Source organism: Argiope bruennichi, chromosome X2 (genome assembly GCF_947563725.1).
Source record: "Argiope bruennichi chromosome X2, qqArgBrue1.1, whole genome shotgun sequence".
Classification (NCBI taxonomy): Eukaryota; Metazoa; Arthropoda; class Arachnida; order Araneae; family Araneidae; genus Argiope; species Argiope bruennichi.
In genome coordinates this window covers 68,358,239-68,378,377 of record NC_079163.1, presented here as the reverse complement: position 1 = coordinate 68,378,377, position 20,139 = coordinate 68,358,239, and the positions used below count along the sequence as shown (strand labels likewise).

Genomic DNA, 20,139 nt, shown 5'->3' with positions numbered 1-20,139 from the left:
TTTGCTTCGAAATTCTTTGTTTTAAAAAAAATTCACAAAGTGATTTCTTAAAAACAAATTAGCCAGAGAGAAATACCCCCCCCCTAATAAATTCGCTGAACATTTGGAAGAATCAGTGAAAAGGAGTTTTGAGTATTTGAAGAAAATCGTTTCACACATACAGTCGCTCCAAGCCAAACTCGGATACCAAAGAAAACATGTTATTACAATCAAAATTTTTAATCCAAAAATGATAAGAAACATAGTTAAATGAATTTTAAATAATACATCTAATGCATTTATAAAAACAAATAAAAATTATAAATTAAATATTTAACCATTTTAACCAGGAAGTATGTAAAAAAAAAAAAATAATGCACAACCAAAACTCGGACGGATAAGAAGATTTTGAAAACTAGTTAATATTTCCAATGAATTAATAGTTTGTTTATTAGACGTTTTTTTATAGCCATTTTAAGGCCGCGGTGGCCTGGTGGTAAGATCTCGGCTTGTGAGGGTTTCAGGTTCGAGACCCGATTCCACCGAAGAACCGTCCTGTAAGTTGGTCTGTTGCACGTTAAATCCATCATGCCAAACGTCCTCCCGCTGGTGTGGTGTGGCGTGGAGAGGGGGTGCCAGCTCAGGTGTCGTCCTCGTCTTCTGACCGCGGTTCAAAATTACGAGATCCGTCCCAAAATATCTCTAGTGCTGCTTTACAACGGGACGTTAATATAACTAAACTAAACTGTAGCCATTTTAAGATGTTTAGGCATAGATTGCATTAATATTTCAAAAAAAAAAAATAGGTTTAATACTTTTCCATTCCTGCAACAATACTCTTTTCAATTAATCTTTAATGGAATCGGCGTGTTCTCGGACTTTTTCTTAAGGTATTCCCATGACTTTTCGATTGGATTTACATCGGGACTATGGAGTGAAGTGTCCATACCGTTGAGGATAATTATATAAGCGCCAGGAACGCACCGGATAAGATTTTTCTTTCGGATCATTATCCTAATAAATTCACCATTCGTTGCCAAGAGAAAGTTTCTGCATATATCGTGGCAAAGTTTTTCTTTAAAATGTCGAGTTTTACTTTCTGATCCATTCTCATATCAATAAAATGCAGAGTCCCTGGGCCAGTGGTTGAAAACGACTCCCCAGACTGATCCACCGCCATGTTTCATAGTTGCTTTCAAATTTTTTGCGCGCAATTCTTTGTTTGGCTTTTTTAGATATAAAGAATGTCATCGGATCCAAAAGTGTCGAATTTGCTCTCATCAGTAAATAAAACATTTTTTCAATAAGAAAAGTCCTTTCGCTCCTTGGGAATTTAAGTCCCTGTTTTGCGAATTCATGTCTTAGATCTGATTAAGCTTATTTATGAAAGGCTTTTGTCTAGCTTTTCTATCATTAAGATCATCCTTAAGGAGCATATTTCTTATTGTTGATAGGCTGGATTATTTTTCTTAATTCCTTTTTAAGATAGCTTTGATATATTAAGGAACGGATTTGCTTTTATTTTTCTTATTAAATGTTACAAATCTGCTTCCGCGTAAATCTTATTTTGGGTTGTCTTAGGCTTATTTTCCGCACGTTTATTGGATTTGAAGTGTTTTATGATGTCATGAACCGTTGAATGACTTTCGTTGGCAAGCTTTGATATTTTTTGGTATAAACTTTCCATATTCTGTATGCTTAATAACCAATTTTCTTAACTCAAGGCTGGTTTGGCCCCTTTGCCTTAACATTTTAATTAAATTAAGGCTTACTTTCACAATAAATGAAAATAACACTATTGGGAAATCCCCTTTGAACAATTAGAATGTTAACTATAAAATTGACAGTAATTTTCACCCAGAGTTGCAATTATTATGTACTGAATTGTGAGATATCCGAGTTCGGCTTAAGAGTTCTTTTTCATAAATTTTACTTTTATGTCGAAATTGTTAATCATAATTTATTAATTGGCACTATATGGTTCTGTTTTTAGATGTACAATAAATTCCCTGTTAGAAAAACCTTTTAGCGTTTTTCTAATTCCTTTTAATTAAAATATTTCAACAGAACAAGTTTTTTTCCTATGGTGTCCGAGTTTAACGTATAGCGTTTGTATATTCAAGCTATAAGTGCTGACAGGAAAATTGTTGAAATATGGAATTCAATATTTGAGCAAAGTTCAGATTTCTTGGTTTAATTTCGAGGATTGGAGAGATTGCATCCATTCTGCCATATCTGTAATTAAAATATTTCTCCGAAATTGCATTTTTATAAGTAGTTAATAATCAAAGAGCTATACTAATTTAGTGAGAAATTTCTTATTTCAGAAAGCATATTTTAAAAAGAATTGAAGAGTCCAGGAACAAAATAAAATATTATTCTGCAATTTCTAATAAAATACGTGTTGTGCTAACGAGTTTGTAATATTTAAGCTTCAAGATTCTTCCCTACAGCAAATATTAAGGATGCTTTTATTGTTTGATGAATTCTTCCTCCAGTTTCAATACCACACTCTGATCTGATCTACGAGGAATAAATATTGTTTTGACGAAAACAAGAAAAACACAGTACAGGCATATTTCAAAATCATTTTAGCATGGGAAGAATCTTAGCGTCTAAGCAAGATATATAAAACATGAAAAATAAGCCATTAAGGTAAATAATATGTTTGAAATTTAAACAGGTAAATTAGCCTCTGAAATTACAAGAATAGAATAGCACAAGTAATTTTGCTGAAACTAGAAAGGTCACCATACTCTTTGAACAATAGCAGTTTGTATCTGCACGTTATTACTACATTAACTCTCTATTATTTATGACGTTTAAGTTAGAAGTTAAATGAATACTAAACAAATAGTAGTTTTAAAAAATAAGACAAAAATCAAATTTAATCATTAATTTGCTTTTTTCCCCTTATCATTGATAAACTTCTATAATTTCATATACATTTTTTAAGAAGTGATTTAATGTTTAGATTATAAATATAATAAATAAAATATTATTTTGTTGTAATTTATATAATAATAAATTATATATTATTTAAAATTTAACTTTTCAGGTAAATATTAATATAATTTTATAAAGCAATTTGCTGCTTTCCTATTGCTAAAATATTACTGTTAGAAGTGTCAAGCAAAAAAGTATTTAAAACTATTTTATCATTAGATTTTCAAGAAATTTCTTTCCCAAGAGATAGTATTGTTAATGAACAATTTTCCAAAAGAAATTGAATTCATTACAAATTGCTTCCTCTGTTATTCTCTCTTTTCAAATCCAAGTGAGAGAAGCAAAAAACGACATGAAGTTTTAAAGTTGTGAAAACAGACATAAACTGAAGAGATAAAATTAATTCACTTATCATATTTAACTACTTACCTTCTGTCTGGAAGCAAAAACATTTTTAGGTAAGGATTGATCATTCTTCCTGACTTAGGCGGATTAATGCTAGCCTTTACAATGGTGACCACTAACTGCAGAGATCGGATATCGTACCAAAGTCTCACCTGTAATAAGATGCAGACGCTAGTTTATTAAATTGTTCAGTTCTCTGCATATCCTGCACAGAGGTCTGCAAGAGTCATTTCACCAAAATTGTGGAATGCATGTAACAAGGAATAGACAAGATTGCTATATTTTTGTGGAATTCCTTGCAAATAATTCAAAGAACACAAATGTGAAATTTTTTTGCAAAAATAACATTAAAATAAGACTGACGCTTTATCGAATCCAATTTTTCAACTACAGTACACTCAAGAGTATCCGGTTTCCGTACTATCCTGCCTAGTTTTCTTTTGTCGTGATTAAATGAGGAAGGCAAGACATTGCATTAGCAACATTGTCAAGGCATTGGAAGGGGCATCTGCTATGAGTCTCCTATATGTCGTGTCATGTGCAAAATACAAGTTGTAACAGGAAAAGAGCAGAGTTCTGCTCGTTGTTCATTGTTTCGTCAGTGTGTAACAGACTTATTAAGAACTTTTTTAAAAAGATTAAAAACTGTAAGTTTTGATTCTTATCTTAAAGCTACCTTCTCATATCTGTATAATCATTTATCAAAGAAAAATAAAATCAGTTTGAGTCAATTTTCTTAAGAAATAGGCCTACGACTTACGTTAATGTTTTGTTTTCATTTCCTGCATTTAAGTTAGGCAATACAGAATTTATGTTGAAATGTGAACAGTTTATATCTTCTAACTTACTTTTTCTCTAATAAATTCTTGAAAGGTGCAGTGCAGTATATAAGCATATATAAACTACCAGTACAGAGCCTCCTATTTTAATTCGACACGTTCCCGGCAACTGCTTTATTATTCATCGGGCCGCGACCGCGTTCACATTGCACATGACTTGATATAAATGGAAGGCTTGGTACTCAATAAGAAGTGAGAAAATATGTATTTTAACATTGTATTTTGGTATAAAAACTTGTTTCTTGTGGTATTGGTGAACAAATAAATGAGTTCATAGAACTTCGGCCTATCCGGCTTTTTTGTAATCCCGTTTGCCCTTCCTCCACATTAGGCCGGATACTCGGGAGTGTACAGTAATTACAAAAAGTCAGTCTCTAAGTTCAGTGTCAGAATTTAACACTGCACTGAAGTAAATAGATTTTACATAAGAATATTCAATTTACTTCTGTGTAATCATATGCCTCGAAGGGTGATCTGCTTTAGGTGATGTGGATAAGATTTGCTACAGGTCATTTCTTTCACATCACAATATAAATAACTCCAGAGATGATGGGAAATAAGAATTATTTCCCCCTTAGGAAAACAAATCAGAAGTTCGAAATGGAACGACTATGAACTTAATATTCTTAGTATATGTAATGCGGAAACGTCCTTTGCCACTCTTTACTGATAAACACTAAAATTGTGTTTCAGTAAGTTCCTCAGAATGTCAATGTATTTGGAACGACAATCCTTTCTCAGATTTATTTGAAATAATTCTTACTGATGTTGCTGACCCAGGCATTTCAGGAAACTAACTTTCGAGTCACTTAGTCACTTATTTGTGCACTTGATGTTTCAAAAAATATGGTTTTATAGATGGGCTTTATTTTTTTCGTACCTTATAATGGTATTTACAATCTTGGAAAAACGTATCCTGATTCACCGATTGAAAGTCATCCAGATTCAATAAAAGGAATATGATAAGGGAAAAAAGTACGAATTTTATTTTCAGAACAAATATTTATAATCTTATTATATTCTTTAATATATTCTTTATTTTGAGCTTACTTTGTTGCCTAAGTCTAATTATTACAATTTTCTGCTTTATTTACAGTTACTAAAATGAAATAATACTAAAGTTCCGATGATATTTCGTTTTTGTTCCGAAATAAAACTTGCTACAAATCCCAGAAGTAATCTTAAATCTTCTTTGACGTTGTATACACAATAATAATAAAACATAAGAAGGAATTATTAAGTTGAAACCAAATTTAATGCATGCAATACATTTATGCAAAACTTTTTCAAATGTAAATGTCTGTTAGATAGAAAAAGCTAAATAAATAGAGAAAGTCAGTGCACAAACTTATCATATATAAGAACAAATGTGTTCATATATTTTTGGTTACACAAATGTTATGAAAAATATTAATTACTCAATTTTTCATATTATGATTATCAAAACTCATCTCAAAAATCGATGAAACTGATAATCCGCCTAGAAAAGTTTTGATTTATATCTTAGAGTTACCTTATAAGATGGCTACTGAAGGCATATTTGTGGTTTTTAATCATGGGCTGTCACTTTTGGTGAGAACTTTAACCCGCGATAAGGGAATCAATTCTTGAAGTTCCGGCACCAAAAAGAAGAATCTCAGTCATGAAAATGAGGGCAGCCAAAACGTAGACTTTAAGTACCTTACTAAAATAGAAGCGCAAATGAAGAACGATTGGTTGATTTTCAGTAAGTCACTGACTGATTCATCACTGATTCGCCGACCCGCCCGAAGGCACACGGATAAAAAAAACTGAATGACCGGACCGCCGGAACAGCAACACTGGCGGGAACTATGGTTGAGTCCTAAGGGTCATTACCGGCCACGGTACAACCCTCCACGAAGGATACGTCCCGTCATTGATGGAAGGAGCCACATCCCCCACCTTTTTGTGTAACCTTCAGGGTGGCGAGATCCAACTACCATACCGGAAGCATCTCCTCCTCATTTCGAGGTGCCCCCCGGGGGTTTATTTTCAGTAAAACAATGATTACGCAATTTGGCTTTCTAGAGGTCCTGCTGAGGATTCGCATGTATCTAAAATGATTGGTAATTATGATTACTGGGCACCATTGATTGCATAAACTTTTCATTTATTTGTCGCTTCTCTCTGAAATGTGAAAAATTCAGTTTTATCTTGGATTTCCAATAAATACTATAATAGCTGTGGACGAATTTGTAGAAAAAGTTTTGTAGTATATTCTCGAGGTTTCACGTTCTGTAATAATATATTTTTAGAAAATTATGAATGAATAAGATGCGTTTGCGCCTGCAATGATCATATTTGAAAAATTGCTCCTTTCTTGATGATGTTCATTGCATTATTCTATGAAACAGATTCTAAAAAGAAGTCGCGCTTTGTATGAATAAGGAAATTTCTAATTTCATACAAAGTTAATGATCGATATGCCTAAAGAAAGGGGGGGGGGGTAAATTTCATATGAAGACTTCTACCAAAAACAGTATTACGGATTAAATTTATTAGTATAAATTGATATTGGATTTTAGTTTTCTAAAAATTTTCTCAATATTCTTGAAGTCTAATTATATTTCAAAATTTTCTCGATTTTTTTCATCCTTGGTAATATACGGTCCTTCAATAATATTCGCTGAGCCCTAGGAAAGAATTAGCTGTGGTTATATTTTTTGCATTTATATTCGTCTTTGTATAACATTTTTTGACATATTGCAGAGCATCTTGTATTAACATTTTAAATCTGCTATAGCACAGATAGAATACCAAGCAGATGCCTTTTATAAGCGAGATGAATACGATTAAGCGAAGTCCGAACTAGTTATTACTAGCTCTCCGCAAATGTTAAATTCAGGCAAAATGAACTGTTTGATTTATTGTCTTCATTAAAGATATGTAAATCGTTATTGCTTAAGGAGCCATCTTTATATTTATTTTCTTATAATCTTCAAATAGACCGATGGCAACTCTCAAGTTTTCTTTTTTAAATTTATGTAATAGTTAGAATCCTCCGAATATGATTGTTATTCATTTGACACAAGATGGCTTAAGATATGCAAGAAAATTTTTAGGCGGTTGTCTCAATGTACATAAAAATGGAAAATAGGCTATTCGTGTAAATTTTCATTTATTTCTTGCATTTTATTGGTTGATTCGATTATTTAACATTGGGCCTCATAACTGTTCTTAAAAAATTTGCAACAAAAGAAATAGTGCGAAACGAATATCTAAATATGAATCAAAAATGGCATATTCTTGTTTTCATGTTCAGTTACAGAAAAATAAAAATTAATATCAATAAAAGAATTTGTTTCCATTTACTTATCTTTACATAAATCTTGAGTTTCTCATCTGAAATTGGTTTCTTTATTCTCGATATATGAAGCTAGTTTTTCAAAGACCGCAACTTTCGACATTTTATTATATCGTTTTTTATATAGTGCTCATATTTTTTTAAATATTAAGTAATTTGAAAAACAATTAAATAGCTGATATGAACAAATATTTAATTAAAATTATTTTTAGAGTAGCTGAAAGATGGCAACAAGATTATTATTATGAAAAGTCTCTTTATCAACATAATATAATTTTCATGCTGAAATTTTTACCAAACAAAATTTTGTATCAATTTCGAAAAATTTATATTCGCTTACTTTTTCTCAGAAGGAATAACACATAAGAAAATTGATTTAAACAACTTTAAATTTCTATTCCATTTTTAAAAAAATTTTGCATTATATGAAATTTGCAAGTAGTATTTGCTCCATTCACAGTTTTATTATTTTACTTTCTTTTTTCAGATTTTCATTCAATTATATGCTTTCAGCTGTATTCATCAGTATTCAGTTGAACCAAATTTTGAAAATTTTTTATTTAGTAGATTACAAATTAAAAATTTCCCATAACTTTCTGCAATTCTTATCAATCCCATGGTATTCAATTCCTGTCTTTTCTGATATGTTATGTATAAAAATTTTTTTTCGTTAAAATGCTAGATAATCGATTCTCTTTGTTGAATCAATTGTTTACTTCTCTGCTTTTTCCATTAATATTATTTTGAAAAGAATACACTAATTAGCATTATTAATACCTAGATTTAATGTGAAGTAGCCAATGATTAAGCGAAAACAAAGAAACAGTAAACGTAAAGAGTAAAAACCATCGCATTCGGCACGCTTTAGAATTTTGCTGTAGATCTTCGGAATTACTGAACGAAAATGATCCAAAATTTGGTGTAGTGATTTAAGTTTTGTTTTTCCGATAGGTGTCAAAATATTACTTAAAATATTTATTTATAAATAATATTTCTATGAAATAATTTTATAAATATGAGTTTAATAATTAACAAATTTATGAAATTCTACTTTATAACACAATTTTCAGTTTTTATTTGTGTTAAATTAATGTTTGATGGAAAGCAAGAATCATTTCAATCGATCTATAAAATCTAGAGATGTGTCGGAAAAAGACAAGTTTCATTTAATATTGGATAGCCTGAATTAAAATTACTTATAATTCAATATTTGTTCCTTAAAATTCAAAAGTTTTGTATACATTCGGCCTAATTTTTTCTAGAGAATTTGAATTTGTATACCCAAATTGGGTGTTGCGGTGTCTTAATCACTGAGAATTTGAACACAGAAAAGATCCCACAAAAATTACAATTCCATAAACGTTTAGAGACTATTCTTTTCTAGTAATACCAAAAATATTAATTTTAATGGTTGATTACCAGTCCTTGAGTAATTAATAAAATTCGAAAAATTAAAAAAAACACCCTCGAAAAGGTCCGGGTATTTACTGCTAGTAATTATTTATATATTCCAAAATCCGATTTCTTCTTGGACATAGCAGTTTTTATACCTTTTTTTTTTTTTTTTTTTTTTTTTACTTTTTAAAAAAAGAGAGATTCTTATGTTAAAAAAAAAAAAAAAACTCCGGAGAATGAAAGAGTGTTGTTGAAAATTATTATTTAACTTCATTTCAAAAATGTATTCACTTAATATTAATCCACTCACTAAGAATTTTAGTTTTGTCTAAAAACAATCCCGCCTTTAGCTTGAAATTTTCAAGAATTCGTTAAGAAAATAATGAAAAACTGAAAGTTATAAAAATGTCAAATACAAAGAAAACTGATCTATCCCGTTTTTCTTATGATTAATGTTCATCGCAGAGGAAATTTTTCATTTCCTGTTTTTTGCATTCGAAAAGAATTCTTTCGACATCTTTTCTTTTCTTTAAAATAGAGACATTGGCTAATTCTAAAAACACTTTCATGAATTTTTAATCGTTCCGAGCTTATGCTATCCATCACCGAAATAGTCTAATTTTCTATGCATTTCTCCATTTAATTTGGGCAGAAGAAGGTCTGATACAAAAGAATAATGAATAAATAATTTAAATGAATTAACCAGAATGCAATTAATTAATAATTAATTCGGAATCAATTAATATTTTCAAAATGCAGCATTTATTTTCACTAAAATTATTGATCTGAGCCGGAAAGAATTTATCTGCATAGTCCATAAGTATCCATTGAATCCTCTGAATAATACAAACCTGGATTCTTCCTCTTATGGAAGGATGGCGATCAGGAGATGTCGGAGATGTCACCATAACACTAGGTCGCCTGTCTTCTTGAAGGCTCATCTGCTTTCGAGAAGCAAGCCACTCTAGAAAAAGAAAATTGAATCTATTAACATCTGAAAATATTAAAATAATAAGTGAAATACAGACTAGTCAAGTGAAATAAAAGTAAGTAATAAAAACAGAGCTGAGCATGAAAGATGCATTGCATGAAATGTAATTTAGTTTGCTTAATATTTGGTTTCATTAAAGCATGGTACTAGAAAGGGTTTCAGAAATTACTTTTCTTTTATTAAAATGTAAACAGTTCCGGTTTACTCTTAAAATATTTTCACAAAAAATTATTAAAAAATTTTTTATAGGCTAAATAGACAAACACAAATCATGTTCAAGCATCTACAATCAATCCGAAAAGTCTAGAAATGTACAAAATTCACTAATTTAGATTATGCTCTTACATATATCAAATAAAAAAATATTAATGGGTGGAAAGCTCTTTCAAAAACTATCAAGGTCTTATGTAATTTCTACTGGGACATTCTATTGAATTTAAACAAGCACATTCTATAAAATTGACAATGCATGTTGCAAATTTTATTGTTCAGCAATTTTCATGTATTCTTGATTCAGAGAACTTGAGTTGCCTGGACGAGCGTTTTTTTTTTTTTTTTTTTTTTTTTTTTTTTTTTTTTTGCTAATATGATCTTACTCCACCGGAAACCAGGATGAATATGAAAATCTTTTCATTTAATAAATAGAGGTCGTATCATATGAATTTTGTATTGCCATGAATCACATGTTTCTATCATTTGAATAACTTTGATTCTATCAGCTCTTGTATTAGGTTATTTATTCGATTTATGATTTAAATAGAGCTTATTAAAAACACTAGAAAACTATAATATTATTTAATGTTATTATGTATAAAAATTATAAAATATTTTCAACTGTATTTTAACTTATCATAGTGAATTTTCATCAAGGTTACTTGAGAATAAAGTCTCTGATTTCTAAAAAAAAACACTCTGCCGTTGAAAGTCCTTTTATTTAAAAAAAGTAATCAATTCTTTACATAATTAATTGAATTTCTCTCGACTGATATATTATTTGAAATCTTTAACGATCCCTCCGACTGAGAGATCAATCCTCGTTAACTAAGAGATCAATCTGTGTTTATGGATACTAATAGGACGTGTATTGATAAATAATTATCATACGAAGAAAAGAATGTCTTTTTTATTGCGATTTCTTTATATAGGCAATTACATTATTCCATAATTTACCTTTAAGATAATATAACATTATAGGAAAATTTTACGTGGAATCTGATTCCTTCACGACAAAGAAAGAATTCGAGTTTAGTTTAGTTATATTAACGTCCCGTTTTAAAGAAACACTGGGGCTATTTTGGGACGAACCTCGTTATTTTGAACCACGGTCAGGTGACGAGGAGGACACCTGAGCTGGCCGAAAGGGTTAAATGGTGGGTGCATATTTTCTTGAATATTATATTAGCAGCAAGATAATGCACTTTCTGCTTACTAAGCTTAATGAATAAAGCACTTCAGGCGTTTTAAATTAAATATTTGCTAATGCCAGAAACATGGGAAAGCAGATTAGTGCACAGAAGAAAAACAAACATTATATATTTGATGTGGAGAGAAATGATAATTCGTCAAATATAATTTGTTGTGAATAGAAACCACTTTATATGAAATGATCTTGAACCATCAGGTTCAATTAATGTTGAAGCATTATTCCGAAAATTTCTGTTGATGAAAGTAATCTTCATATTTTAACAATTCATTCAAAAATTGTAATGCCAAATTAGTATGCCACAATCATAGGCATGATGCCTTAGTGGTAAGAACTCTCAAAGATATATCAAGGTTTTGGACATGAAAGGGAGGGGGAATTTGACTACGTTTCATAATGTCGCAAAATAAGGCTTGTGTACTTTTAGAAAACGAAATGTAAATATTAATAACAATTGAAATTAAATTACACCTCTATAGCAGATATTAAAAAGGTTTTTTTTTATTTTTAACTATAAATTATATCAAAAAAATCTGTTTGTTTCGTTTAATCTGAAGAGTAAGCTTAATAAAAAAGATGAACATGGACTCGGTTCAGATGTACGGATTACTGCTATATCCTTCTTGATGAAAAAGGATTTGAAGTTCCCATTTTAATCCTGATAATATTAATGTGGATTTTGTTGTTAAATTTCTGTATCATGTCGGAAAATGCAAACAAAGAGGACACACTTTCTTGATTTACGGTTGTGATTTCATCTTCATCGTGAAAGTGATAATCACGTTTTTATCTCGCATATAAAGATTATAATCCAGTCAAAGTGTAGGTAAACAATTTTTAAAAAATAAATAATATTGTTATGGAAAGAAACAGTGCAGATCCTAGAGAATATAGCAAGCTTTTATCTTAAGTCCCAATTTTAAGAAACTCTTTTATTTTGTATTGTTATGTGCCATACCTTTATGGTTAACCACTTCGTAATGTTTAAGAATTTTCAAATTTTGTATGCTTGCATTTTCTCGCTGGCAATGCAGTTCCTTAATGCTTAGTTTGTCATCAAATAATCAATTAATTAAACTAAATCTAATTCCATATAAATGGAATTATCTGGCATTAAATTTGTGAAAAAAAATGATTATAAGATCCCGTAATATTCACAATAATGAAATATAAATTAAAGAATAAAAAGTAGAAAGCAATTTAAACTAAAAAGTCTTTTTTTAATTGACTAACAAAAGTGTATTTAAAAAAAATGTTTTTAATAAATTTATTTTCATGCTTCAGTTAACAAATTTATCTCTGGTTATATTTCTAATTTCGCATTTTCGCTGACAAACTTTGTGACATTAGATGCAATAATATATTCTTTTGAGTGTAAAACTCAAAGTGCATTTTTTTTATTGTTGTGGCTTATTATGATTTAAGAAAAAGAAATGAGAAAAGCATAAATCATGTAATCAGAAAACTTTCAAATGACGAAGAATATCGAAGACACTAGACCAAAGACTCTCATCTAATCGAATTCAGTAGAGAAGTTTGAAACTAAAATATTGTTTAATTTTCCCTTGAAGAATTCATAACCTGAATGATAGATGCGCTATTTGCGAATAAAAATGACGAGAAAAAATATTGATTAATCACATGATTTATTAAAAAATCATTAACGAAAAAGTTTCAAAAAATATCATGGAAAGTCAGCATATGTATGCTTACTTAATTATTCTTTCGCTATGTTTTACAAAACCTTAGTATTTATTTCTGTTTCTTACTTATTATTTTGATATCTAGACTTAATCTGAATCAGTATAATCAAAATAAAGGCTTTTGGATAGAAAAAGTCCAACCCAACGCAATCAATTTTGAAAGATTAAGAATTATTTATGGTGAAATTTACATGCCGAAACTAAGGGGGAAAAAAAGAAAACTTCCTTAAAAATGATCAAACATTCCAATTTTCAGCAGTCATTTTCAAAAATACCTCCCCTTCCCACCATTTTTCTCCTATTTTACGAATCTAATCTGTATAAATCACATAACTTATGTAGTTTTTTTAAGAAAAATCAAATTCTAAAAAAAAGTTTATATCAATTTCCGAAAATATCAAACGAAAAATTCAATAAGTTTGTATTTTGGCAATAAACACTGCACAAAAATAGGTGTTATAAGTTGCAGATGTGTTCATATTAATTAACTGTCTTGTATATGCACTTTACATTGAAATTCGCCATGGGAGAATCTATGCTCAAGGATTGAAGGAAACAATTTGAAACCTAGTTCAATCATTCATTTGAACTCAGATTAAATTCGTGGGTAATAGATCAAATATGTTCATCAGGTATCTCTGTGGAAGGTAGATGAATGCCATCAATGTCTTCTACTTATAATTCAAAACAATAGAGTCTGTATTTTAACAGCTTTAAAATGGAACTTAATCAGTAAGACAAATAAAAGTAGCAAATGTTAGCTCATCATGCAGTGAAAATGATATTGCATCAAACAAAATTTAATCGCACTATAGTTGGAGAAGTCATATTGACATTAATTGTCTAGACTACAGTAACTAAACCTTCATTTGAAAAAAGATTCAAGATAAATATTTCGGAAAAACAATTTCTTGTAACATTCTGTATACTTTTTCAAAAATTAATTACAATCAGTAAATTTTGTAACTGTTAGAATGAAGATTTATAATAATTAAGTAGTTTCTACTTACCCATATTTGGTATTAAATACCACAAGAAAAATTTCATGTCACACTTTTAGATACTTAAAAAAATCTGAGGGACTCCTACTCCTACTGCATTTATGGAACTCCTACTGCGCATATGCAAGAAAATGCGACGTCCTTGCTATGCCGCTATACACAAGCGTTCATTAGGTTGCTGAAGAGTGTAATTAGTATTTATAGCTAAATCGTCGACTAAATCTATTGAAATAAAAATTCCCTCAAAATGCGGCGTTTTTCAATACCATCTTAATGAAGGATAAATACTTCATCATTTGGGGTTTCAGATGAATTGGGGTTTAAACCATATAAAATAAGCTTGTAGGCGTCTTAAGTTAAGAAATACTCCAGCAGCTTCATTCGGATCATTTCCCCTGCAATTCCAATACGCCAACGCGAGACTAACATATCTCTGGAAACATAAAAAGTAAATTGCATTCTATTTCACAATATAGAAACAGGATTATTTCAATACGTGGAAGTGATTTTTTTTTTTTAAATTTCGAAGTAGAAATTTAAAAACATGTGAAGCAACTTTCGTTCTTTAATGCTCATGATAAAAAGCTTGTATCTACAAATGTATGTCATGAATCACCAAACTGAGCTCATTCGTGAATCCCCTTCTTATTAAGGAATTATTGACATTTTTACCAATACTTCTCACTTCATATTCACAACTCTCAAATGCTTAAGATAAAAATAACTTTAAGAGCTTTTATTACATTACTTTGAATTTAAATATATTTCAGAGTCGAAGAAGAGTGGTATTACTTTTTCCAGTCCCCCCCCCCGAAAAAAAAAGTTATAAATGAATACACATGTCATAATATGTGTTTAATACTATCATAAAATAATAATACATCTAAGAAAGGTTTCAAAAGCTTCTCTTTTGAAACTATAATTAAGTATCCAGTATTTTCTTGTAGGGATAAAGAGAACAAGTGAAAAGATTTTTTCTGAACATGTAAAGTAATTTGCTTATTCAATGAAATAAAAACCAATAAATGATACCTGAAATAAAACCTAAAAGTTAATAATCTTAATTATTTCATAATAAGTAAAATTAAACTAATTATTCATAATTTCTTAAGTGCAGCTTTGTTCCGGTGAAACAGAAAATGTAATTAAATTTTTACCAAAACTTAAGCTTTTTGGTGAAAATTTTTACTAGAGGAACTTTTAAGAGGAAATAGAATCGTCGCTCAGGTTAAAAACCCTGTAATTAAAAAAAAATAAATAAATAAAAAGGAAAATTTTCATGACATGTCAAGAATTCTTTAAAATGTCCACTAACAGCACTGATAAAGGTTTTTAAAACGTCCATTAAGAACACTAATTCGATGAAGTGATTTATAAGGGTATTAAAACAGTATTTGTCGATTTTTTTTCTACTAGAAAAAAAGCAAATAGCATTTTTTATAAAACTTTGGACTTCAGATATTTTGAAACCAAGACGACGAAATGTATTTAAATTTTCACTAACAATTGAATTTTTGGTGAAAACTTTTAATTCAAACACTAATCAAAACGCAGCTGGAAGCAAAACATTCAGAACTCATCCAAATTAAAATTCAACTATTGTAAATATTAAGTTGATGGCAATATATCTAAATTAAAACGTATGGGGGATAATTATGAGTTATCACACATTATTGATTATATATTAGGTGAGGTTCAAGGTAGTTGAAATGCCGGGCAACATATAATATCAAAAATTCCAAAATGTGAGTTAATAACAAAATGCTTTATTGAAGTATATCCCCACATTGTCACATTTAATGTATCACTCAAATTTGAAGCAAGAATCGGCAAGATATAGATACCAAGCAGAACAGGTTTTATGCGAGAGAGTTTTTACGGAGATGTAATTTAAGGTTTAGTCTAGTTATATCAACGTCCCATTTTTAAAGCAGCACTAGGGCTATTTTGCGACGGACCTCGTAATTTTGAAATGACGAGGACGACACCTGATCTGGCATCCCTCCTCTCCACACCACACCAGACCAGCGAGAGATGTAATTTAAAGAGGTGTTCGTGGAAGTAATTCGATTTAAACATGCAGGATATGTATTTGATGAAGAAAAAAAAAGTCGGAACAAAATGCCAATAAATTAAACTATCATTTAATAGTTCAAGATCCGAAATTTCCAGTTTAAGAAGTAGTTTGTGCCACATATTTATGTAAACACTCTGTCAATGAAAGCAAACAAAACGTTGAAAATGAGATGAAAAAAAAAAAATAAACATTCCAGGAAGCCATCTTAAATTTGTGAAAATACTTTTGAGAAAAAATATCACATTTTAAGCCCAAACTGTGACGAGGTTGTTTCTCAGAATAATCATATTTTCAGTTTAATGCATATTTGCAGTTTTATTCATAAAGGCATTATTGTAATAAAATATTTTTGAAGGGTTTGTATGATTATTAGATCACCCTGTACAAGAGTTAAAAATATTTTTCCATTATGTCTCAAAAATCCCTGAAATCATGTGATTCTTTAAAATAATCTCGTTTTATTATGTAAAAGGGATTTCCAGAATTAAATATTTAATTATCGTGATCTAACCCATGTTTAAAACAGGTATTTCCAGTATTAAGTATAATATATGATGACATTCGGATTTCCATCATCACTTCTTTCAATTTCTCTGGAAAAGTTGGATTTGAATTCTGTTCCTGTAAAAAAATAAGACAGAATTCGAATTTTGCAGTGAAGCGATCCGGGTGATGAAACGGAAATTAATCGGGAACAAAATATCCTGTTTCCTGTTTCCTGAAATCTGATACAAATTCATGACTTTCAACAATGTTTTTGTTTGCTGTAAGCTATACTATAATATTTTCATTAAAAAAAAGCATCTACATTTAAGAAAATATGATGATTTTTAAAAAAGACCCTAAAGGGCTAGTGAAATTTTCATAAAAAGTTATATGAATCTTCAAATAATAGAATAAATTGTAAAATAATATAATAAATGAGCATAATCAATTAAACTTATAAATTAAAAAGGGGAAGAGATAAGATTGGGTAGCTGAAGGCCTGACGGAGCTAAACTATCTATACTGAGAACAATATCTTGTTTTTGAAAAGTCATAGTTTCACTACCTTTCTTTATAAATGTGATTTTTTGAGAGAAATTCAGGTCTCATAGCGCACGTTAACTTTATGGGGAACAAGAAAAGATGGACTTTTAATGGAAAATTAACAGACATTTTCACATTATATAACAATTCGAGAATATAATTTATAAAATTCACTATAAAGTAGATTTCTTTTTTCTCCGCTCTATTGCAGCTTTCTTGGGTCCAACCAAGATGCTTTTCACATAGGATCCACCTTTCTTTGAGTTCGAAAATACATCATTATAATATAAAAATAATCCTTGTCTAATATGTTTTTAATATTTTAATTCGGAAGACAGTAACAGGTACTGAAAGCTGCCAAGAAGGTCCCATCTAGAAGTTCGTATCGTGTGAGATCGACGATTAGCACAATGAACACCGTTTTCTCTGACCAGGCTGATAACAGTAAGGCTCTTCATATGAATTGAGAAATTTTGCTGACTGTTTTTGATCGATTAAGTAAGAAATAAATATGAAGGCTGTCAACAACGTTTAGTTGAAAGAATGATTCAACTGTTGTTCATTCAGCCACAAATTTGTGCTAATATTTGGAAGAAATACTGATAAAAATATCAAGTATCGGATTTCGCTGACTGTTTTTGATCGTTAGGCTAATAAATCAACACGATGAATGATAGCTGCTTTTTACTTTCATCGACTGCCTTAATCACATCTCGGCTGAATTGTTAGAAAAAATCGCAGGTTCAGTTTTGTACAGGGCTGGGGAGTTAAGACGATAGAGAGAATGCATGAGCACGTTTTTTCAAATTTTATTGAAACTTAAGAAAAGAAGCATTTTATTTATCTATTCGTTTTTTTTTTCTACAGAAATAAATTAGTAAGATTTTCTAATTTATTCTATTTTACTCTTTTTTTTTATCTTGTCTAGTTAAAGTCAAGCTAGTAAAAATATAGGCAGCTACACTTTTGTGATATAAGCCTAATAAGAAGAATTGTTTTGTTGGAGTCAAATGCTATGAATTCAACATAAGCCAACTGTTTATGTAATGTGTATTACAATAGAATATCTGTTTTTTATAGTTTAATTCATTCATAATAATTTTATTAAATCCATTAATTCATAATAATTTCATTAAATCCATTAATTCATAATAATTTCATTAAATCCATTAATTCATAATAATTTCATTAAATCCATTAATTCATAATAATTTCATTTAATCCATAAATAAATTATGCATTTTTTTTATAGTTTAATATCGTAAAATATTACCGTTTGCAGTTTCGTGGCAAAAAGTGAATATAAACAGTAAAGTAGGTTATCCACGGTTAAAGAATTTATCAAAGGACGAACTGAACTTTGAAGAATGAATTGAATGAGTAAATAATATAGGTATATTATTTAGATTTCATTTCCAGTATAATAAATATTAAATCAAAATGCGAATTTTTTTTTCTTTTGCCAACTACTTCCCCCAAAAAACTGTATTATTCTTAAATCTTCCTTTAATGACCTATAATTATAATGATTAATTATAATTATATGTCAATATTCAATCAATATTTTTATAATAATGATTCATTATAAAAATATTGATTAAAAATTCGTATTTACTACGATGAGAAAAGACAGTGCTTAAAATCGAACAAAAAAAATTATTTTTCAGAGCATTCAATCCTACAATAATTAAAAAAAAAAGTTCCTAAAAATAAACCCCCACATTTAAAAAAGCAAAACAAGCGCGTGCATATTAAAAGAATGATTTTTTTTTTTTTTTTTTTGTATTTCAATACATTCATTCCATAAATTTACATTTTCCAATTAAAAAATTTATTTTTAATCTAATTTATGTAAAATGTCAAAACATAAAATTCTAATTATTTTTCTAAAAATAAATATTATGATAATTTGTTTCTGGATTTGAAATATATATAAAAATAATATTGTGACGTGCCTAAGCGGATTCAAATGATGCAGGCATCACTTGGACATACTTTTTTCAGGCTCGGGAAATCAGAATATCAGATACTGGGATACTCGGATTTTGAAGACAAATTGTAATTCATAATATTCAAGATATTCTTGGTTTTCGAGATTATTACCTTTTAGGCAAGACTTGTGTGATGATTCATCAATTCTGTTGTTATTCTGTCTCTTGTAAGTAATGAAAAATTGATGGATTTCGCAGATGGAAAAAAGATGGATTTCGCAGGTGTTGTTTTTTTACATCTTTACAAGGAAAAAAAAACAGCGGGAATAAATCAGAAGTAAAGATGAAAGCTATTCTTCTTGTAATTTGATATTCCGATGTTCGCAGAGGCTGACTAGAGTGCAGAAGTTATCAAGAAATTATGGGGAGGGGGGAATTCTCATTTCTTAAGCTAATTCTCGTTTTCTTTTTAAATTTGTGGAGGTATTTTCCAGCATTCATGAATTCACTGCAAGTACATTTTAAAAGGGAGTCCGTGACATTTGTCTCTCAAAATTTAATTAATAAAATTACAGTTGAGATATTGGAATGTGTGAAATATGGCAAGAAACCCCAAGATTTAGAAAAAAAATTTCGTATTTGGAGTATTAGTCCTGTAGCAAAATAAAATTTAATTATTTCTTATTTCATTAACAAATTATTTATTATTTCATTATTATATTAGGTATTTTCCTACAGCCCTTTACATGATTTTCAGGCATCATGTCTGTCGATATGTCTTTCTCTGGTAATTCATTGCCTATTGGATTCTTAAAAAAAAATAATTAAATTTAGTCTTAAATCGTGGGGAAAATCTGAGCAGTACCTGATCTTGCATCACTTGGCTTATTCGGTCTAACCCCGAGTACAGAGATGATTAAAATGACACAACCGTTCAACTGTTGAACTAGATCTTTATTATTTATTTGGATATACCTAGTAAACATATACAACTATTTAGTCCATCTTATTATAGATTTAATGATAATTAGACATGGATAATTGGAAAGCAAAGGAGCAATGGAGAGTCGACATTTTAAATCAAACCCACTTACA

General features: G+C 29.5%; 1 protein-coding gene across 5 annotated transcripts in view; it reads right to left on the bottom strand.

Annotated features, from left to right (window-relative positions):
• Nucleotides 1-20,139, bottom strand: part of LOC129960763 (regulating synaptic membrane exocytosis protein 2-like) — a 234,420-nt gene that overhangs the window by 35,801 nt on the left and 178,480 nt on the right. For all 5 annotated transcript variants that reach the window (XM_056074376.1, XM_056074378.1, XM_056074377.1 and 2 more), the window contains 2 exons: nt 9,741-9,853; nt 3,355-3,482 (listed from right to left, as the gene is read on the bottom strand). In XM_056074376.1, coding sequence (XP_055930351.1) covers nt 3,355-3,482; nt 9,741-9,853 — 241 coding nt within the window. The remainder of the gene's footprint in view (nt 1-3,354; nt 3,483-9,740; nt 9,854-20,139) is intronic.